Here is a 23,165-nt window from a genome sequence, read left to right as displayed (position 1 = left end):
AATGGTGAGAGTAGATATCCTTGTCTTGTTCCTGACCTTAGAGGAATTTCTTTCAGCTTTTCACCACTGAGTATGATGTTGACTGTGGGTTTGTCATATATGGCCTTTATTATGTCGAGGTATGTTCCCTCTATGCCTACTTTCTGGAGAGTTCTCCATTATAAATGGAGGTTGAATTTTGTCAAAAGCCTTTTCTGTATGTATTGAGATTCTGTATCTATTGAGATTATCATATGGTTTTTATTCTTCAATTTGTTAATGTGGTATATCACATTGATTGATTTGCAGATATGGAACCATCCTTGCATCCCTGAGATAAATCCGGCTTGATCATGGTGTACGATTTTTTTTTAATGTATTGTTGTATTTGGTTTACTAATATTTTGTTGAAAACTTTTGCATCTATGTTCACCAGAGATATTGGCCTGTAATTTTCTCTTTTTGTGGTGTCTTTGTCTGATTTCAGTATCAGGGTGATGCTGGCCTCTTAGAATGAGCTTGGAAGCATTCCTTCCTCTTCAATTTTCTGGAAGAGTTTGAACAGAATAGATGTTAACTCTTCTTTAAATGTTTGGTAGAATTCACCTGTGAAGCTGTCTGCTCCTGAGTTTTAGTTGGGAAATTTTTTTTAAAATTACTGAGTCCATTTCATTACTGGTAATTGGTCTGTTCATATTTTCTATTTCTTCCTGATTCAGTCTTGAGAGATTGTATATTTCTACAAGTTTATCCATTTCTTCTAGGTTGTTCATTTTATTGGTGTATAATGATTCATAGTAATCTCCTATGATCCTTTGTATTTCTGTGGTGTCAGTTGTAACTTCTCCTTTTTCATTTCTGATTTTATTAATTTGAGCCCTCTGTCTCTTTTTCTCGATGAGTCTGGCTAAAGATTTATCAATTTTGTTTATCTTTTCAAAGAACCTGCTCTTAGTTTCATTGACTTTTTCTATTTTTTTTTAGTCTCTATTACACTTATTTCTGCTCTGATCTTTATAATTTCTTTCCTTCTACTAACTTTGGGTTTTACCTGTTCTTCTTTTTCTAGTTTCTTTAGGTGTAAGGTTAGGTTGTTTATTTGAGATTTTTCTTGTTTCCTGAGGTAGGCTTGTATCACTATAAACTTCCCCCTTAGAACTGTTTTTGCTGCATCCCATAGGTTTTGGATCATTGCGTGGATGACTCTTTAAAACAAGATGGCTGTGAAGGAAATGGGGAAGTGGAGAGGTGAAGGGTCCAGGAAGATGAGACAATATCATGGAGAGAGCAAGGAACCAAAGGGGCTCAGTCAAGGGCTGGACCCAAGTGCAGTGGGTGAGGCTGCCTTTGGGAGGAGACACAGGAGAAAATGGATGCTGGTACTATTATGTCTGAACATTCTTGGGTAAGAAGATGTGGGCTTCAGACAAGAAGTGTCTGTATACAGAAGTTTGAGGCAAGAAGACATGGAGTCGATAAATGAAGTAGACATGCTGGAAGCCAGGAAGGAGGATGACAGAGAAAAGCAGAGGGCTTGCTGGGCCGGGGTGGGGGAGAGATCCTGGGTGTGGGCAAGTTCAGTGTAACCACATAAGAGGTTGGTCCCTTCCTTCCCTGCCTTACTGCCAGAGAATGTGGGATAAGATTTAAAAGATCAAATCAATAAAGCACAATTATGGGATGAAGTTTTAGCAAATAATTTGACCATTTTATTCATGAAAAAGGAAGGGAAAAACGCTTTTCAATAGTTATACTATTAGGGGCTTCCCTGGTGGTGCAGTAATTAAGAATCCGCTTGCCAATACAGGGGACATGGGTTCGAGCCCTGGTCTGGGAAGATCCCTCATGCCGCGGAGCAACTAAAACCGTGCACCACAACTACTGAGCCTGCGCTCTAGAGCCCGTGCTCCACAACAAGAGAAGCCACAATGAGAGGCCCACACACTGCAATGAAGAGTAGCCCTCACTCACAGCACCTAGAGGAAGCCCACACGCAGCAACGAAGACCCAGTGCAGCCAAAAATAAATAAAATAAAATAAATAAATTTATTTTAAAATATTTATACTATTAGAACTGAAGGTTTTCCCAGAAAAACTTGTATGACCATCGATAAGACTAACTATGTAGGGAAAAGCCTGGTTTCCGGTGCCCCTGTTAATAACAATACAGTCTGTTAAATACAAAGGTAACGAGAGGAGATGAGTCTGAGAACTAGAAGAGTCACTGAGGGAGGCCACTCATCCTTGGCTGAGGCTCCATATCGCTGAGAGGGATCAGGATTCCTCCTCAGAGTGGCTTAATTAACCTCGCAAGAGCCGCTTGTCGCCGTTCACTGAGGATGGACCAGGTCAGGCTTTGAGCAGGGGCAGTGATCAACGCACTGCATGGTCCCTCAGAAAAACTGTCTTGTCTCCCACTAGAGACACTTGCTGTCCCACCGTCCCCTTGAATACTCAATGCTCACCTCACCTCGCTGTCTCCTTGCTCTGCAGGTTTGGCCGAAAAGTATGCCTCTCGGCCACCACCCTCATCAGCGCCATCTTGGGCGTCCTGACGGCGGTCGCTCCAGACTACACGTGCCTCCTGCTCTTCCGCCTGGGGCAGGGGCTGGTCAGCAAGGGCAGCTGGACGGCTGGCTACACCCTGAGTAAGCATCCTCTGGCCTGATGTTTCCACACACTGTAAGAAGCCACGGAAGTCAGGTAGTGGGGTAGAATGGGATGAAGCTGAAGGTGGAGCTGGGTTTTCTCGGGGAAGAGGATGTTTGCAGGGTCTAGAGAAAGTGTGGTCGTTCTAGCTGTATTTGCTGTCTGTGTGACTAGGGCTGGGCATGCTGTCAGGATGGCCTTCTCCTCTCTCTTTCTTTTTGTTTGAGAGACACTTAAATAACCACTTAAATGAATCAGTGTTTCCGTATCAACTAATCCATTTGGGAAAAGAAGATCACATGTGATGTGGTTACAGCGATAGGGGGTGTGCAGGAAGGGGAGACAGGTGGGAGAGTATTTTAACATTTTAAATATGAAAGAACCAGCATCTTTCAAAGTAAATACAACAAACTCAACTGGTTTGAAGGACACTAAACAGTTAGGAGAGAAGACAGAGGAAATAAAAGAAGAGATACACATAATGATTTTTAAAAGTGACGTGTAAAGCAATGTAATTCTATATACTATTTTTTTTCAAATTTTCTCTGAAGGGTAAGACTAGAAAATGAAAAATGCTTCCTTAGAAGAAGGTAGTATAAGAAGCATCTGTGCATCCCTCCACCGGTCTGGGGGCACATCAGACAGCAGTGGGGGTAATCCACATTTCTGCCATGTCTTGCCATCTCTGAAAACGACGTCCTATGGCTTGGCATCCTGAGAAAGAGTTCACTAGAGCCAAGAAAAATCATATTCCTCCCTTGAGAAACCATGAACACGCTGGTTAAGTTTAGTGAGTTCAGCACATATTTAGTGAGAGCCCAGCCATCTATATGCTGAACATGCACTACTTGGCACATGGTGAAGAGGATTAGTTTTGAGGTCAAATCTACACCCAACACTGACTGGCTGTGTGGTCTTATGGACAAGTTCCATAACCTCTCTGTGCCTCAGGATCCTCTACATGGGAATGACAAGGCTGTGAGGTAGATGAAGTGCCCCAGGTGTAGCCTAGAGGGATGCCCGCCCCATACGCCTCCCTGCAGCGTGGGCACCTGCTGCCCTTTGGCAGGCAGGGGGCGAGATGGGGTGCCAAGAGAGATAAGGCCCCCGTCCTCCTTTAAGGAGCTCAAAGGCTAGAGAGAAAGGGAAACCCACCGGGAACCCTATGTATCTGTGGTGCAGCGAGAGCTGCCCCTGGCTTTGCTCTTCCCACGCTGTCCCCACTTGCTTGTGGGTCACACACTCCCTGGTCCTGTGAACGCGGCTCCTGGTCGGTCCGCTGTACTGACTCCTCCTCTGCTCCCTGACCCCTCACCGTGGCAGGACCCAGGAGCCTGTCCTCCCCCACCCCCCAGCCTGTTCCACCTGTGCCCCCCCCCCTCCCTAGCCCTGCTGTCCCCTTTACTTTCAAAATTCCTCCGGAACGCCATTCATCTCACTCCTCTGCTGCTTCCACGGCTCCCAGACAGCAGCCTCACCTCACCTCCACGGTGGTCTCCCTGTGGCACCTACAGGGAGCCCAGTGAGCCTTTAATAGACGTGGGACCGCGTCACCCCTGTGCCGCAGCGGCTCTACGTTTCCCGCCCTGGAAGCCAATGTTCTCGGCAAGCCTATGAGGCCCACTGACGGGGCGGGGGGGGGGGGTCCTCGTCCACAGGGCTACCGCGCTGCTGTTTCCTCTGCCTGGAACTCGCCTCGCCCTTCTGTGTTCGGCTAACTCCCTCACCTCTTGCAGGTCTTGGCTCAGGTTTCATGCACGAGCTCCACCCCACTGCTCTCTGAAACTCTGCAACCCCTCCACCCTGGACTCTCCTGAATCCCCTCGGGCCATTTACCTTTTCTCTCCGCACAGCGCGGGTCGCGACACGACCCGGCTGTGATTTACTCACTTGTGTGTGTCGTCCACCATCTCTCACGAGAATGCGGGCTGAGGAAGGCAGGACTCTGCCGACTGAGCTCACGATACATCCAAACACCCACAACAGGGCCAGGTCCCTGGCGGGCACTCAAAGACGGGCGTGAAATTAACGAGCGCTCCCGGGGGTCGTGGAAAAGAGTCCAGCTCGGCCTGGAGCCGATGGGAGGAAGGTTCCGGGGAAGGGAGCCCGGCAGCCTGAATCCTGCCGCGTGAAAAGGAGAACTCCAGGCGGCAGATGGGGGGGTTTCAAAAAGAGGCGGCTGGAGGAGAGCCGGGACCAAAGGACTGGGCCTCGTGGGGAGGCGGTGGCGGAAGGGCGTTGGCGGAAGGAGCCGTGGAGGCGCACGGAGGGGGCGGGCGCGCGCATGCGTGCCGCGCTGGCTTCGCTCCTCGGTGGAGCCCTCCAGGGACGTCTCTCCTGTTTCAGTCACAGAATTCGTGGGCTTGGCCTACAGAAGAACGGTGGCGATCCTCTACCAGGTGGCGTTCACGGTGGGGCTCGTGCTGCTCTCCGGGCTGGCCTACGCTGTCCCTCACTGGCGCTGGCTCCAGCTGGCAGTCTCTCTGCCCACCTTCCTCCTCCTGCTGGGCTGCTGGTACTGTGTCCTCGCGGGGACCCCGTCTTCCCGGCGGCCAGGGAGGCCCGACCCGCAGGCCTGGGGCTTACAGCCATCTGTGCCATTTGGGGAGTTCTGTCACATTCCCCGGGGCGCTGCCCTCAAACAGAGCTTCTTTCAACTCCCGTCCCCGAGATAGAGGCTGGAATGCTACGAGTCAGACAGAAGTGCACCGAGTCACAAAGTAGGCATCTGCTGTTTGCCGAGTGAATGAAGGGATGAAATGACCTTTGGGGAGGGTGCACATTAAACTGTTATGAACAAAACCCGCTCAAGTGAGCTCTTAATCTTATTAGCTGTCAGCCCTTGGCAGGGTGAAGGGAGGGGCAACTAGACAGATGAGTTTTTATTGTGGGAGAGGGAGGCGGGGGTCGGTGGGTGGGGAGGTGCGTGGTAGCAGAGAGGTTTGTGGAGACAACGATCGCGGCCATGCAGCTTTTGTCTTTTGTCACCGTGTTGCTGAGGGCAGATCTTATCCGTGGGAGGCATCGAGTCCACCCAGTTTCTCAAAACTGCGGCTCTAAGTACATTCCCGTTCAGGAAGAGCCTGCTCCCTCCTTGTCAGTGTGAAACAAGGGGCTCTCCAGTGACGGGACCCCCTGGCTGAGTCCCGAGGGCCCGGTTGGGTGAGACTATACCTGTGTGTCTTCAGATGACCAGAGATTCCCAATCTTTGACTTTATAACATCCCTGTCCCATTTGAAATAGACACCATGGTGTGTCTGATGCTAAAAAAAAAAAAAAAAGTGACTATAGTTTATTTTGTTTTGGAAATATTTGAGACATGTTCAACAGCCCCTGTCTTATAAGGAGGCATCTGCTGCATCGCAAGGGGTGGGGCGTGTGGAGCATCCGTTATGTGTGAGAGATTTCCTGGGGTGGGGAGAAGGGCTGCGGGCTTCCAGGAGAGACTGGGACCCCCGCCCCACCGGATGAAGGCTACATAGGAAGCGATGGTTCTCTTCTGGTCCGTAGATCTTAGCAGGTGGCATTAAGAGCGCGAGTGACTCACGGAGCTCCTGTGTGGGCTCTCTGGGCCAGCACACAGTGGCCCCAGGTCCTCATCCACCAGACGTTTGAGGAATTCCAGTCCCAGTGTGAGGAGAGCAGGCTGCTCTGAGCACCAACATTGCTCTGATCGGGGCTTTACATCCGATGAGCTCTGGAGAAAATGAGAAGTAGTGATGATCTGTGTCCACAGGTTTGTGCCCGAGTCCCCCCGATGGCTGTTATCGCAAAAGAGAAACACTCAAGCAGTAAAGATAATGGCCCACATAGCCCAAAAGAATGGGAAATTGCCTCCTGCTGAGCTAAAGGTGACAAACTAGCAAAGGGTTTCTCCCGTCACTGAACTTTGGGTTGCATTTAGGACTTAGAGCGTGCCTGTGGGGCTGCCTTGGGAGGCAAGAGGGCACTGGTGACATTTGGGGTGATGGGTGTGGCGGACAGCCATGCGAGGACCGACCCCGGGGCGGGGGCCGGGAAAGGGGGCTCTGACGGCGTTTCCTGCTCACGGCGGCTTGGATGCAGCTGACGCCCTGACTCCTTCCTAGATGCTGTCTCTGGAAGAGGATGTCACTGAAAAGCTGAGCCCCTCGTTTGTAGAGCTGTTCCGCACGCCGCGCCTGAGGAAGCACACCTTCATCCTAATGTACCTGTGGTAAGGGGCCTTTCCGACGGTCCCCGGATGGAACTGGTGGGCTTACCTGCATACCCGGCTACCAGTGAAAGACGGTGGAACAACTCGGGTGGAAAAAGGGAAGCACGAAAAGAAATTTCCAGATGGTTTTCCAGTGGTCAAAGAGCCCTTAAATAGACACCTGATTTCTCCCTTGACGATTGCATAGTAGAGGAAGGGCCTCATTTTATTTTATTTTATTTATTTATTTATTTATTTTTTGCGGTACGCGGGCCTCTCACTGTTGTGGCCTCTCCCGTTGTGGAGCACAGGCTCCAGATGCGCAGGCTCAGCGGCCATGGCTCACGGGCCCAGCCGCTCCGCGGCACGTGGGATCCTCCTTGACTGGGCCACGAACCCGTGTCCCCTGCATCGGCAGGCGGACTCTCAACCACTGCGCCACCAGGGAAGCCCTGGGGCCTCATTTTAGTAAGAAGAAATTCTTACATAGGAGAGGTCAACAGTAAGCTGGACGGAGGGTTCTCAAGGTTGCCTCAAATCCCACACGTCTCATCTTTGGGGAGTAGCCGAGTCTTGACATAGCGTCAGAAGGTGGATGAGATGTCAGTGGCTCCTGGTTTCAAGGAGGAAGAGCCCTTCCTCTCATCTAAGACCTTTATAGACCCCGATGAGAGTATCCGTGCTTTTTTTCACCCCCAGATTAGGAAACTCACATCCACATCCAGATTCACCCATGTACCCCCGCACACCCCCTGGGCTGCATCCACCTCCCAGGTAGCTACCTGGAGACGGGGTCTCCACGCTCTTTCCTGAAGCGGTGCCGGGTCAGCTCCCGACGTCAGGGCTTTCTCCTCAGCACGAGGGAGGTTATTCAGTTACTCCCCGAATACCCGGGCTGCGTAGCTGGACCCCGGGCTCCCGTTCCCCTGGAGTCGCTCTACCGCCCTGCACTTGTTTGCCCTTCCATGAAATAAAGGTTCCAACTCAGAGGGCAGCCCCTGGCACCCTCAGTAAATACTTGCTGAAGGTTGAATGAGTGACCACTGTTGCACAGAATCCATCCCAGGCAAACCTCACCCTGTCCAGGCAGCGCCGGTCACCGTGTCTCCGGGCAGGCCCAGGAGCCCTGTGCCCCGCTACGTGACGGGCCTCTGCAAACACCCCGGGTGCCTGGGTGCATTTCTCATATGCTCAGTGTTCGACTCAGCAATGTCTCTTCGGTGTGGAGGCCCGGGACTCTGCAGAGAGGAAGGCTTGCCCCCCTCCTATATTACCCCACGGCCCATTCCCATCCCCTGAGCACTCCTGTCAAGGTGGCGGTTTTGTCCCGTCTGCTGTCTTACACCCCTGCAAGCAGTCCTTGGGCAGATTTTGCTCTGTGTTGAAAGTATACTGAGGCTCTGCCATTCCTCGTCACCTGCACTCTCAGGTCCCAGTTGGGGTGTCGTGGTCTCTCGTCCTCGCGGTTGCAGCAGCCTCCCCGCTGGTGGTCTGCCCCCACTCCTGTCCCCCCAGGAACTGCTCACAAAGCAGGCAAAGGTCACGGACCGGGTCACCCCCTCGTCCACATCCTCACTGGCTTCCTAATCCACCAAGAAGAAAACCAGATTCCTTCCTAGGAGGCGTCACGCTCTCTGGGCCCTGAACTCCTTCTCCCGCTGTCTCCTCCCCTCCCCCCGCTCCCCCAAATCCACTTCATTCATCACAGCCTCTCCAGTGGGGTCCCCGTCACTTCCTGGCTGTGTGACTGTCAGGAAGCTTCGTGATCTCTGTGACTCAGTTTCCTCATCAGCCAGTGGATGTAATGGTAGGACCTACTCACAGGCCTGTTGGAAGAATTAATGAGATAATATGTATAAAGGGCTTAGGCCTGACAGCTACAAATCGCTGTTTGTGTTTTAATGTGTGCGTGCAATTCATGGGTCCGGCCAGAAGATGGCAGCCCTGCACATTTGTTAACTGTTGCTAGTTTTTTGGGGGGTCTTTTTGGACAGAAAAACCAGGGTTCTCCATTCCTTTCTCTTGGATCAGTCTCTTTACGGGTTAAAGGTGACCGTTCTCATTTAACCGGCTGAGCTAACCAGCATGGAGGACCCCACCGGGCTCATCTTAACTCACTGAGTTGTTGCCAGTGCCTGCCTTCTTGTGCTCTTTTTTTTTTTTTTTTTTCAAATTTACATTTAAAAAAATATTTATTTATTTGGCTGCGTCAGGTCTTAGTTGTGGCGCGCAGGATCTTTGTTACAGCATGCAGGATGAGTGGGCTTAGTAGCTGTGGCGTGTGGGCTCGGTTGCCCCCGCAGCATGTGAGATCTCCGTTCCCCGATCAGGGATCGAACCCGCGTCCTCTGCATTGGAAGCCGGATTCTTAACCACTGGACCACCAGGGAAGTCCCTCTTCTTGTATTCTTGACCCTTTGGTTCAACCGTGAATAATTTAGAACTAGAAACAAAAGCATCTCATGCTTCTCTGGGTGCAGCTTTATAAAACCAGGGGGTATAGTAATGAGAAACATCCGCTGTGATCTCAGTTTTGGAGCTGATGGGCAGTTGGCATTTCTATAAGAAAATAATTTCTTATCCCCCTAAATCTCTTCTCACAGTGTAAAGACAGTCGACCCTCCATTATCTGCAGGTTCTGCATCTGGGGGTTCAACCAACTGCAGACCAAAAATACCTGAAAAAATTCCAGAAAGTCCCCAAAAGCAAAACGTGAATTTGCCGCACGCTAGCAACTATTTACATAGCATTTACATTATACCAGGTATAATCAGTTATTTAGAGGTGATTTCAAGTACACTGGAGGATGTGCATAAGTTCTATGCAAATACTACGCCAATTTATCCAAGGGTCTTGAGCATCCTTGGATTTGGGTATCCTGGGGGCTCCTGGAACCAATCCCCAAAGGATAGTAAGGAACAACTGTACCAATAGAATCATTCATTGTTCCCAAATTATGTAGTTTGACCAAAAGTGACACATGGGACTCTCCAAGTTTTCCCCTGAGTGGGAAAATTCGATGTGCTGGTCCCCATCGGCCTGTGTGCCATTTTCTGTAACATTGCTGTTCTTTCCTCGAATATGGATGAAGGGGTCATGCGGCAGGATATGAGGTAAAAAGAGTAAGGGAATAATGCCTGTTAAAGATGGTGTGATGTGTGGAGGGAGGACCGCTGTGGAGTTGGAAAGACTTGGCCGACTTCTCCACCCTGTTGTGCTCTGGATCCTTGCCCTTGGAAAGACAGCAGTAACATCTCATCTTCACCGAGTGCCCACTATGTGCCCGGAACTATACTGAGCGCTTTTTGTCCATTACCTCAAAGAATTCTCAAGACAACCCAAATTCACAGCTGAAGGAATTGAGGCACAGAGAGGTTAGTTAACTTACTTAAGACCACACAGCTCATACAACAGTCTGATTCCTGGAACTGCTCACTCACCACTGCCTTCTGCTGCCCTTCCCCTTGGAGGCCGTTGGAGCATCTGATGAGGTAGGGCACATGCGGTGCTCAGAGCAGGGCCAGCACCCAGGTGCGCAGTAAACAGTAGCTACCATTGTTCGCCTTTTCTTGAAAACGTGAACCTATCCTGTAAGTCACACCCTCACATAAATTGTGAAAGGAGGGTCTCATCGAGGGCCCCTCAAGGGCACCTTTCTTGATTTTGATATCCCTCTTCTCATATTTCTCTAGAACATTCTACACCCAGCTCGCAGTGTCCTTTATCCTCCCAGCCAGTATCCTAAATCTCCCCTCTTCCGAGGAGCTTGCCTTTGACCCGGCCTCTCCTCCCTGCTCAGGTTCACCAGCTCCGTACTCTACCAGGGCCTCATCATGCACATGGGCGTCACCGGCGGGAACCTCTATCTGGACTTCTTCTACTCTGCTCTGGTCGAATTCCCGGCAGCTTTCATTATCCTCGTCACCATCGAGCGCTTCGGCTGCCTCTGCGCGCTGGCCGGGTCCAATCTGGTGGTGGGGGCAGCCTGCTTCCTCATGATCTTTATCTCACACGGTGAGTGGTCCACTTTCATCATCTTCCGGGTCATTGAATTGTGGGAATAGCGTGTTAACTCTTTTATAAGCCTCTGGAACAGGAACAAAGACAGGGCATTACCTGAGTCTAGAATCATGTTTTAAAACATTTACATTGAGGTATAACATACGTACAATGAGTCCATTATAAGTGCTCAAGCCAGTGAATTTTTACATGTATGTAAGCCTGGGCACCACGACCTACAAAAAGATAAAAGAAGATTGCCAACATCTCGGAAGGTTTCCTCACCCTCCTTGACCATCAGAATTCACCACCCCTGCACGGGTCACCACTGCTCTGGTCTCTGCCACTGCAGATTAATGTTGACTGTTCTTGAACTTCATACAAACGGAACCGTACCACGCGTACTCTGTATGACCTCACTTCATTTGCTCATCCTTAACGTCCACGGGGTTTGTCCACGTTGTCATGAGAGTGAAGTTTGTACTTTTTCCTTATCGTGCAGCGTCCCAGTGTATGAATACCCCACTATACATCCATGCCACTGTTGATTGACAGTTGTGTGGCCTCCGGCATCTGCCTATTGGGATTGAGGCTGCAGTGAACATTCGGGCACATCTTTTCGTGGGCAGTCATTTCCCTTGCTGCGGGGGGGACGTATGTTAGTTTTAGTAGATGTAGCCAGACCCCTCTCCATATGGTTGGACCAGTTCACACTCCCACCGCGACGCAGGAGCATTCCCACGGCTGCACATCCTCGCCAATGCTTGGTGTTGCTAGTCTTTCTAACGCCAGCCATTTTGGTGCCTGTGAGCTTTACTCCATAATTCTTAGCAGTCCAAGGTAAGCCAAAGCAGAGTCATTTGGGTGGTTTTAATTTAAGTACATAAGTTGCCTTTCTCATCTCTTACCTTTGGAAATGTTGAAAAAATACGAAGGCAGATTTGCTATTTTCTCAGTTTTTATTACTTGTGCTCTGAGCTCACTGGTTTGAGTCATTTGGGCACAGGCTTTTGGATAGGATAGCACGGGAAGCGCCCTGTAAAATCTGTATTCTCAAGAACCAGGTTCTATAGATCAGGCTGGAACTTTAGAGAGATGGAAAAAGAGAACTCAAGTTTTTTTCTCCCTCCTTTCGTGGAGAGAGAACAGAGAAGACAGGAAAAGAGGCATAGTGCATCTGAAATCGATTGTACCCATTTTCTCCCCATCTCCCCCCTTTTTCTGGAATCCTGGTAAAATGGAATGAATGGGCATATTTTTATTTTTGTTTTTATTTTTTAGTAACAGCATGGAGTGCTGAGAGGGAGCCTGAGGTCTGAGACTGTTTCTCACCTCGGGGATAAACCTTAGGTGATGGCTCAGCTGAGAGAGAGAGCTGCCTCTGCCCGGGCCCGGGCCACTCTGCTGGGAGGAGACGAGGGTTCACTTTCCGCATATTCTCAGACTGCTCTGAAAGATGTTTGGGTTAAAAAATGTGCTGGGAAATGAGCACTAGGCTGCGGATGAGAAATCTGGTCTACCAGCTCCAGGGCTTGTGCCCGAGACAGCCATGCTGTTGAGGACCTGTTACGCTCCAGGCACCGTGCCAGCAGCCACGCTATCCACGATAATTAAAAAGCCAACACTTACGGAGTGGTCACGGTGCACATCTGACATGTATTATCTCTAAATCTCACAACAACCTATAAGCTGGATAAAATTATTCCCATTTTACAGCTGAGGAGACGGAAGCATGAAGAAGTAAATCGTGGACTTCCCCGGTGGCGCGGTGGTTAAGAATCCGCCTGCCAATGCAGGGGACACGGGTTCGAGCCCCAGTCCGGGAAGATCCCACGTGCCGCGGAGCAACTAAGCCCGTGCGCCACAACTGCTGAACCTGCGCTCTAGAGCCCTTGAGCCACAAGTAGTGAGCCCGTGTGCCACAACTACTCAACACAGCCAAAATATAAATAAATTAATTAATTTTAAAAAACGAAGAAGAAGTAAAGCGTTTGCCAGGTCCCACCGCTGACGGGAGGCCGAGCTGAGATTCGAAAAGCACATTCGTCTCTCTGCCCAGCAGGGCCTCCCCTCATGCGTCATCAAGTCCCGAAACCTTTCAGGACTCAGTTAACGTATCCACAATGGAGGGGTCAGATAAGACAATCTTTCCGGCCCTTCCAGCTCTGAAGTACAAGGTTCCAATCATGGCTTCTCCCGGCCACTCCATGGGCACAGTCCTCACTTGCTCTCCACACCCTCCGTGTGTTTCTTCTCCAGATCTGCACTGGTTGAATATCGTGGTAGCTTGTGTTGGCCGAATGGGAATCACCCTCGCGTTCCAGATGGTGTGCCTGGTGAATGCTGAGTTGTACCCTACGTTCCTCAGGTGAGTGCACGGTGGTGTGGGCCGGGTGGCTGCTGGCAGAGCTGTGGGCCAGCCAGGCTCGGTGAGGACCATCCGCCAAGAGGCCCCAAGGGCGGATTGTTTGACATTGAGATGGGGGCTGGGCATCAAAAACAGGCCCCTCGCCTAATCTGGTAGAGAAGGTGAAATGCACAGGTTCAGTGGACAAAGGGTCGCATCGTGCCCTGTACGGAGGGCAAGCGCAAGAGACAAGGCGTCTGGCACAGAGGAGAGAGCCCTGGGCGGCACGTGGGAGGCTGAGGTTCAACCCTGTCCTTCGCCCCAACCTGTTGTCTAAACTTCCACAGCTCCACTGACACCTCTGGACATAAGTTGCTTCAGAGCAGTTCATATTCGTACAGTGACATACAGAGCATTGCCAGACTTGGGCAGCAGGTCATCCTACAATGTCTTTGCGATCCCATTTTACATATGAGAAAGCTGAGGTTTACAAAGAGAAAGAGACCTTCCAAGAGTCACACAGCTAGAAAGTGGCAGGGCCCAGACAAGAACCCACTTTCTTTCTTTCTTTCTTTCTTTTCTTTCTTTCTTTCTTTCTTTCTTTCTTTCTTTCTTTCTTTCTTTCTTTCTTTCTTTCTTTCTTTCTTTCTTTCTTTCTTTCTTTCTTTCTTTCTTTCTTTCTCTTTCTTTCTTTCTTTCTTTCTTTCTTTCTTTCTTTCTTTCTTTCTTTCTTTCTCTCTTTCTTTCTTTCTTTCTTGCTTTCTTTCTTTCTTTCTTTCTTTCTTTCTTTCTTTCTTTCTTTCTTTCTTTCTTTCTCTCCCTCCCCCTTCCTTCCTTCCTTCCTTCCTTCCTTCCTTCCCCCCTTTCCTCCTTCCTTTCTCTCTCTCTCTTTCTTTCATTGAAGTCTAGTTGATTTACAATGTTGTGTTAATTTCTGCTGTACAACAGAGTGATTCAGTTATGCATTATATATATATATTCATATATATATATATATTCTTTTTCATATTTTTTTCCATTATGGTTTATCCCAGGATATTGAATAGACTTCCCTGTGCTCTACAGTAGGACCTTTTTGTTTATCCATTCTATATATAATAGTTTGCATTTGCTGATCCCAAACTCCCAGTCTATCCTTCCCCCACCCCCTCAGCCTCTTGGCAACCAAGAACCCGCCTCTTTCTGACCTTGAAGCGGATGCTTGTCCCATGATGACTCGGTAAACATAGCAACAGGCCTAGAGGACTCATTGTTTAAAGTCAGGTTTGTTGAGGTAGAAGTTTCTTAGAGCAAAATTCCCCCTGAAAGGTACAGTTCGATTAGTGTTGATTATATTCGTTTCACCACCATCGCAGTCAATGTAATAGAGAGACATTTCCATCACCTCCAAATGCTTCCTCATATCCCTTTGTGGTCCATCTTCTCCCCTCCCACATCCAGTACCTGGCAACCACTGGTCTGATTTCTCTCCCTGTGGTTTTGCCTTTTCCGGAATGTTACGTAAAGGAAATAACATAGAGCGTAGCCTTTTGTGTTTGGCTCCTTTCACGTGGCGTGGCGGGACCCGTGCACGCTGTGGCGCGTAGCAGTGCTTCGTTCCTTCTTATCGCTGAGCACTGTCCCCCGTGTGGGAGATGTGCCACGATTTGTTTGTCCATTTCCCAGCCCATGGGGGTTTGGGCTCTTTCCAGATCGGGGTACTTACGATACAGCTGCCAATAAGAATTCACATACAGGTGTCTGAGTGGACATATGTCTTCATTTCTCTTAGGTAAAAACTTAGGAGCGATTAATTACATGGGGCTGAGTGAACTGATGAGGAGGATTATAATTTTTGTGACTTTATGTTTGAATAAAAAAAAAATCCCATAAGGACTCAGGGGCAAAAAATATACAAATCAGTTTTCACTGCAAAGTAAAGGAGCGGTTACAGTGGAGGATGACTGGACTGAATGTCAATATTATGACACAGTACACGTGTGTTTCGTGTTTGGTAATTGCAATCATTGTTGCTTTTGTTGTGGTCAACCATTTACAATGCTTGGTGTCAGTCTATTTATCTCCTGTAAAAATAAAATACAGTGTGTGTGTGTGTGTGTGTGTGTGTGAAAAAAATAACTAAATAAAAAATAAGTAGAATAGCAAAAATAAAAACACTTAGGAGTGGGTCATGTGGTGGATGTGAGTTTAAATTCATGAGAAACTGTCAGAATGTTTTTCAAAGTGGCCGCACCATTTTCTGTTCCACCAGCTGCGTGTGAGAGAGCTGTTCGTTCTACATCCTCATCAGTCCTTGGTATCGCCAGCTTTTAAAAAAAATAAGTAATTCTTGGAAACGGTGGTATTACTGTGACTTTTTTTTCCCCCAAGGAAAATTTTATTGATGGCACTAGTTTACTTCCCTTCCAAAATAAATAAAGAAAGAAAGAAACAATTGAAACTAAACGAAGTAAACAATCTCAAATTTTTATTGTCTTCATAACAAAACAAAATAGGAAGCTCCCGGCTGGATCACTTGGCCCTTTCTCTTCCTATCTCCTCCCTGCTCAAAATGCTTTGCATCTCTTACTGGCCAGCATTCTCGTGGAGCTGCAGTTCGGCTCCACACATTCAGGCCTCAGCACAATCTTCTTTGCGGTTTCAGCCTTTTTCCGGAAAATCGGCTTAGTCTGCCCTCCACAGCCACTGTGCTTCCTGTCGTGCCGCCGCTTTCCCTGGGCGTACAGAGAATCCTTGCCCTTCTTGTACTGTGTCACCTCGTGGGGTCGGTGCCTGCCACACTTCGTACAGAAAGGCCGGTGGGTTTCAGGAACGTTCACCATGCTTGTGAGAGCGCTGTCGGCATGGAAAGAGCTCTTATTGCGACTTTGATTTACATTGTCCTAATTACTAATAATGTTGAGCGTCTTTGCATGGACTTATTATCATCTGTATCTTAGAAGACTTCGTTTAAATGAAGAGTATTTTTATTGTAAAAGTAATTAACCGCTTTAGTTAAAGCTTTAATTCTGATCTTTGTTAGAATTTGGCAGATCTCCTTAAACTTGTTTTTTCTTCTGTATAAATTGTTTCGTCTCCCCATGTCATCAGACCAGTGAAGTCTAAGCACTATTCCAGCTCCTCATCCTCCTCTCACACCGGGACGGCTCTCAGGACCCCTCCCTAAGCCAGAAGACACAAGGGTGACTCTGATCCACTCTTCCCTCTCTCCCGCCCATCCCTTCGATAAAAGGCCCTCTCTCGTATTCTCATCTGGAAAAGGTTGCTTGGAATGAGTGCAAAGAGACGAAGACAAATGAAAGAGAAAAACCTACATCTGGCAGTTCTGAGATGAGTCTAAAATAGCCGGGCCAAACAATTCCATTGTCATGGCCACTGGACCCAGAATGTAAAGTGCCAAAGGTACTGAGTGCCTGGCCCTGGGTGGAGGAAGGCCAAGTGACAGTCCTCAAGGAGCCCTTGACTATTTGTGCAGAGAGTCAATTTGATGAGGATTCTGAGTCATTAGCAAGGGAGGCCAGATGTTCAGAAATAACTTAAACTTGATCCACACACACCACACACAAAAGCAAGGCAGTCAGGGAAGTTTCGATATTTTCAATCAATTGAATCAAATTGAAATCGGAAAAAAGGGATTATTACTTTATAAACACTTCGAGTGCAAACAGTTTCTAGGTAAACCATTTTGACCCTGCCTCTTATTCACAGGAGGCTTTAGAGTTGAACAGCACCCTCCTTCTAACTGTCTGCAGCATATATTATCAAGAGCATTCTTTTGGCATCAATATGCTCTGCCTTGTATTGAAAATCATCCTCCTATTTTTACCTCATCACTATATTATGAGCTCCTTGAAAGCAGGAACTACATATCATACCTCTCTGTACCTCCTGAAACTGTTCTATAGCTATACTAACCAGTCACCTGGTGCTTGTAGAATGAACGAATGAAGTATCACAGATACATGAATTTTAAAGAAGGGGACTGGTTCTTCACTTCATCTAGCTTCTGTGTGCTTATCAAATTTTTCTCTCTTTTTAAGACTTATTTTCTTAAAATTGTAAAAAAAAAATAATGGTGTCTTTTTCTCCTCCTCTTGGAAATCACACTATCGCTATTAGAAGAATGAGAAACAGAAGAAAAAATATGCAAGTGCATTTTTGAAACTAGGATGACCCTGCAAGTCAGTAGTGAAGAAGAAGGGCTGCCTACTGCAGTGAGTCTAAGAGGGTCTGGAAGACTCCAGGGAAGCTCACTGTGACAGCAAATATGAGACAAGGCCGGTGGTTTTCCAGAGTAGGAAGTGTACATTGAAGGGTCTAAGCCACAAGCGCTTGTTGCTGTAACAGGGAGGATGCAGGGCCGGGGGCATATGCTTCCTTCCCTGGGTGGTGTGTGGCTGGAGATGAGGCAGAGAGGGCAAGGCTGTGGGAGAACATTCAGGAACCTCTGAGGGAGCAGCATGCTGTGAGGTGGGGTGGAAGAGAGAGACCCTGCAGGGGGAGAAGTCCTGTACTGTCAGCCCCTGTAGACCAGGGGTAAGAGAGGCCAAAGCATCTAATCACAGACAACCCTGGTCAGAAAGAAAACTTCTAGTAGCCTAGAACATGCCCCTCCCCACAAATCCTTCTAAAATAGCTGATACAGAAAGAAATCATAGTACTGAAAGAAGAAGAATAAATTAAAAAGTAGCTTGCCCAGGAGCTATACAAATATGAGATGAAAGGGGGAAAGGAAGAGAAAAAGCAAATGGCAAATGAAGAAAATGCACAGGGAAACTATTGTCAGAACGCAAATGAAAAGTGTGGCCAAGTATACTACAACTAAATGCAAAATATGAATGAATCAATCATCTCTATAAAATAAGAGTGTAAAGCAGAGATGCAAGTTCTTGGGAGACTATGTGATAAGACAATAGATGAAGTCAGCTCAGGCTAAAAAGAAACAAAAAGAAAACTTAAAATACTTGGCAAATGAAACCTACTTTGAAAGCAGTACAAGGGGAAACTGATATATTAAAGGAAAGGCAAGACAGGCCTAAGAGTTGCAAACTAAGATTGAAATAAGCAGAGTTTAAAAGGCTTAGAGATCATGTTTATACATATGTTCCCAAGAAGATAATTGAAATAATGAAACAAAAGAACTTCAAGAAAAAAAATAAACTTGAAGAAAATGTCTGACAATAAAAGAATGCTTGGATTTATAATTTGAAGTGGCATATGCCATGTAACAGAACAGACTGACCCAGAACACGCACACACAACATCAAGAAAGGCGCATCACAAAAATCTTAAAAAACAGAGAAAAAAGACATCAGAAAAAGGAACAAAGAAAATAAGGACAGTAGATTTCTCATTGGAAACAATGCAAACAAGAAGGTGGTAGGACGACATCCTTGATGTACTGAAAGACAGACTGTCAACCTAGAATTCGGTGTGATTGATTAAATCATCAGTGATTAACTCCATCTCCAGCCCCTCTCCCCTCCCTGGAGGTTCGGTTATGGTGTGTTTGCTTTAAAACAAGCTTACCATTTGGAAAATTGATTCACAGAGGTGTCGTCTTTTTTGTTCTCTGTATTTTATCAGGAACCTTGGAGTGATGGTGTGTTCCTCCCTGTGTGACTTGGGTGGGGTCCTCACCCCCTTTCTGGTCTTCAGGCTGATGGAGGTTTGGCAAGGCTTACCACTCATTTTGTTTGGTAAGACTTCATGCGACATTTATTATTCCTTCCTTCCAGTTCAGTGTGAATACTCGAGAACTATCTGATGAGCAAATGATATCCCCCAGTGAGTGTACAGAAGGGGAGGATGCTGCCTGCTCTTTCATTGGCTCCTGGTTCACTCTGTCTTGCTTCACGGGGTAGATAAGATGCTGTTCCTAGAAGGTGGGCCAGACGTTTATGTCCTATGGCTCTGGAGTCCAATAATTCATTCTATGGACTAGAATCGGAGAGAACATTTGACATAGCCTCCTGGTTTCTTGTGAATTTGACTCCCAATTTTTGTGTATTTAACATGTAATTGCTAGAGGTTTGAAGATGCTAGATTATCATCCCTGTTCTGCGTCCAGATCTTAACCATTGACAGCAGACACGGGGGACAAATGGGAATCGACGTTTAGTATCAGCTTTGTTACTGATTATATTGGGTTAGAGAAGGAGGAGGGGACTCTCCCACCTCTTCCCAAACCTACCACTCGGTGGAGGGCAAAATGGCCGCCCTTGTAGAGCGTTGCCATATGTCTGGGTCCAGGTGAACCCGCGAGGGGCGACGGGGGGTGATGAGTAGCAAGAGAGACCCACACTGCCCACATACATATCACCTAGGCTCCGTATCAAATGTATATATGGTAACATAATATTTATATATACTAACTGTAATATAATGTATGTTATAAAGTATATAATTATATATTACAACAAATTATTGTATATAATATATACTATAGTTACTGAATATAAATGATAATATATAAATTATGGTTAGTCTATACAAATACTATAATATATTATGTTAAATTAATATAGTATTTTATATATATAGTAACTAGTTAAAATTGAGTCCCATATTTTTCTTGAAGTACCTGAATCAATAAATCCCCCTAATACTTAAACCTCAGTTACTATAGGACTATATACTTACGTGGAAGTAAAACAAAGACAATATTCCCTTTTCTTACTCCGCCATTTCCCCACTTATCCTATTGCTTTCATTTTCTAGATGTTCCCAACTTTTTAAAAGTGACCCTCACATGCGTATTACCCAGGCATCTCGTTAGTTAGCTGTCATCCTATGTAAATGGTATTGACCGTGCGCTAATGGCTCCATGTGAAATCTGTCTCATCTGAAGCGGCTTTGGGGCTAGTTGCCGGGGGAATGACGCTGCTTCTTCCGGAGACCAAGGGGGTCGCTTTGCCGGAGACCATCAGGGACGCAGAGAACCTGCGGAGGTGAGCCCTGGCCGCTGGGGCAGACGGTCACCCGGTCTGAACTGTGAGGTACAGTGATTTGTCTGTGATGCTGACCACGTGGAACACCGAGGTCCCCAGGTCACCCCCCCCCCCGAGTTAACAGCTCTGAGTTGGAAGCTATTTTTAAATCAGTCTTCCGTCTTTTTAGCGATGGTTGGTTCAGCTTCCTTAGTGACTTTCTTCACAAAGAAGAGCGACTTAAAACTTTCATTCCCATGATGGGGACGAGTGCTCGGTGGGGTCCCAGGTCCTACCCTTCAAGCCATAAAAAAGGAAAGGAAGAAAGACAAAGCCTTTGATGATGTGGTCGTTACAGGCTCGGTTCTCTGGATCCCACAGTAAGGACACAAGTGTCCCCGGGAAGTAGAGAATAGACTCCGTGGACTCAGTGAGGCCTGGGTTCAGTCCGGGGGTGGTCGCCTGCCTGGCCAAGTGACCTTGGGAATGTCATGGAACCCTATAACCTTCATTTCCTCACCTGAAAAATAGCCACGATGATACTTGAGAGGAGGGTTGCTGTGAAAGTTCAATGAGATAAAGCAGGTGATAGTGACCAATCCATTGCCCGGCACATAGTAGGTGTTCAATAAATCCTAGATTCTCTCCATTCTCCTCGCATATGGTGTGATTTCCTCAGTGACGCTCAAACGTAGTATGCAGAAGAATGCAGATTCCTGGGCCTTCTAGGTTTCTGACTCGGTAAATGAATGGGGGAACCCGGAAACCTGAACTTTTAATGACAGTCGATACCCGTTCAGGCCCTCTGTGCTCCTCACTTTGAGGAAATCTGCATTACTCAGCGCCGATAAGGGACAAACTCTATTTTAACTGTAAACGCGTTCTGTAATTGCTGACGACAAGCTTCCTTTTGGTCCCAAGCCGTAGACATATATAGCTAAGGTTGACTACCTGACTTTAAAATGTTGCATTGTAATGTGTCTGTAGGCACTTTGTCATCTTTTAAGATGTTGCGTTTATCCCTTCACTCCGTCAGCGTAGCCATTCCTGGCCTGCCAGCTGAGGCCAGGGGCTTCTGCTCTGAGCCCAACACCACCCTGTCCACCCTGGGTTCTTGATAATGCCCTGCACAAAGTATAATCATCACTTACTTCATTATCTGTTTTCTCCGCTATCCTAATTCCCTAAATAGTGGCCCCGGTCTGTTGCCGGAGAGATCATTTCAATGACGCCTTCTTCCCTACTTTCCAGGAAACAAGGTCAGGGGAAGGGAGTAGTGGTAGCTCCAGCTAACGGAGGGCTCGCGGCGCGGCGCGTCAGCTTCACGGAGTTTCAGCTGCCTTCTCACCCCGTCCTCTCAAAGCACTGCGAGGCAGCTCCTGTCATTAGCGTACCCATTCTACAGATGGAAGAAATAATGGCAGATACCCTCACCGTCCCCAGCTTCAGAATGGAGTGTGGACTGTCGGGTGATGGAGTGAGGTAGCAACACAACAGGTGCTCTGTGTGAAGGGCTGGCAACCGTTCTGTTAAAGGGCCAGGCAGTACGCATTTCTGGCTTCGGGGACATTGTCTCTGTTGCCAAGTTCTGCCCTCTCAGCACGGAAGCAGCCACAGACAGTACACAAACGAACGGGCATGGCTGAGTTCCAGCACAACTTTATTTATGGATGTTGAAATTTAGATTTCATCTAATTTCCAAGTGTCAAGAAATTATATTTTATTTTGAATTTTCGAAAACTATTTAAAAATGTAAGAAACCGTTCTTAGCACCCAGGCAGAGAACCGGAAGTGGTCACTGGCGGTCTCTACTGACCTTTCTCTTCTTTGTCACCTGCTGTCCTTGTTCTCACCTCTTCTTTTGAGACTTATTCCTGGGTACAACTTTGCAACAGTTTCTTAATCAAGCCATTATGTATTTTAATTAATTAATCAATTAATTTTTAATTAATTAATTTTTGGCCGCACTGGGTCTTTGTTGCTGGGCACAGGCTTTCTCTAGTTGCAGTGATGGGGGGAGGCTACTCTTCGTTGCAATGCGCGGGCTTCTCATTGCGGTGGCGTCTTTTGTTGCGGAGCACGGGCCCTAGGCGCACGGGCTTCAGTAGTTGTGGCACGCGGGCTCGGTAGTTGTGGCTCGCGGGCTCTAGAGCGCAGGCTCAGTAGTTGTGGCGCACGGGTTCAGTTGCTCCGCGGCATGTGGGATCTTCCTGGACCAGGGCTCGAACCCGTGTCCCCTAAACTGGCAGGCGGATTCTTAACCACTGCGCCACCAGGAAAGTCCCCCATTATGTGTTTTAACTTAGATTTTAAATTTTTGTTTGCTACAGGAAAGCAAAGCCCAGAGAAAACAAGATTTACCTTCAAATCCAAACATCAGAATCCAACTCTCAGGCACCCGAGCGGGATGCTTCGCTGGGCACCGGGTGGCGGAGATGAGGACAGAGCTGTCATCGGAAGAAATGCTCTGAAGCCCTAAGCTTTTCCTCCCACTTGCCCGCCCCTGAGTCAGTATCAGTTCTAAAGAACGCTAAATGTGCTTTGTTTTGTTTTATTTTCTTTGTTTTAAGTCTCTCAAAGCCCTGGCTGTCTTTTATCTACTTATCCTTTCCAGTGAGAGCTGTTGGTGGTTACCAGGTACTTAATTATCTAAATCGCTTAGAAGGTCCAATAGAATTTAAATACTGTTATAAAAGCGGCCTCCGTAACTGGTTTCCTAGAATAAGTATTGTTTTATTCACTCTGAAAGAAAATGTCTTTGTATTTGTAGGTACCTGTGTTGGCAAAAGTATTTCAACATGTAGAGTTCTTGGAGGGCACTTGGTTTTTAAACATGGTGATTCCTCCAGCAAACTCTACACCAGTCCTGCTTACACATAATGGCATAAGACTTGCTCCTCATCCAAAGACCAGGAGTACACTCTGAGCTTTTTTAGGGAAGACGTTTCTGCCACTTACATTCTAAGAATACTTTATTCTATTTCACTCTTGCTTTTAGTTCTTGTTGGAGATACTAGAAGGTGAACTCATGCCAACTATGGAATATCACAGTAAATATAGCAAAAAGAGGAGTTCAGTTCACTGTGA

The 23,165-nt window shown here is 47.4% G+C and overlaps 2 protein-coding genes across 2 annotated transcripts; one reads left to right on the top strand and one right to left on the bottom strand.

The window, feature by feature from the left end:
- Window positions 1-2,472: 2,472 nt before the first annotated feature.
- LOC131749777 (solute carrier family 22 member 1-like) lies at window positions 2,473-22,517 on the top strand (the record flags this gene model as incomplete). Its single annotated transcript, XM_059051653.2, has 9 exons — window positions 2,473-2,627; window positions 4,975-5,143; window positions 6,366-6,480; window positions 6,718-6,824; window positions 10,603-10,817; window positions 13,062-13,170; window positions 18,736-18,848; window positions 20,000-20,099; window positions 22,409-22,517. Coding segments are annotated over 9 exons (1,192 nt in total), but the record flags the coding sequence as incomplete, so codon positions are not given.
- Window positions 15,696-15,971, bottom strand: LOC131749776 (large ribosomal subunit protein eL42-like). Its single transcript, XM_059051652.2, has one exon. The coding sequence runs from the start codon at window positions 15,969-15,971 to the stop codon at window positions 15,696-15,698; it is 276 nt and encodes a 91-aa protein (XP_058907635.1).
- Window positions 22,518-23,165: the final 648 nt, after the last annotated feature.

The sequence above is a fragment of the Kogia breviceps genome, unplaced genomic scaffold (genome assembly GCF_026419965.1).
Source record: "Kogia breviceps isolate mKogBre1 unplaced genomic scaffold, mKogBre1 haplotype 1 scaffold_508, whole genome shotgun sequence".
NCBI lineage: Eukaryota > Metazoa > Chordata > Mammalia > Artiodactyla > Physeteridae > Kogia > Kogia breviceps.
The sequence above is the reverse complement of the archived record's forward strand: the minus strand, read 5'-3'. Positions and strand labels throughout refer to the sequence as shown.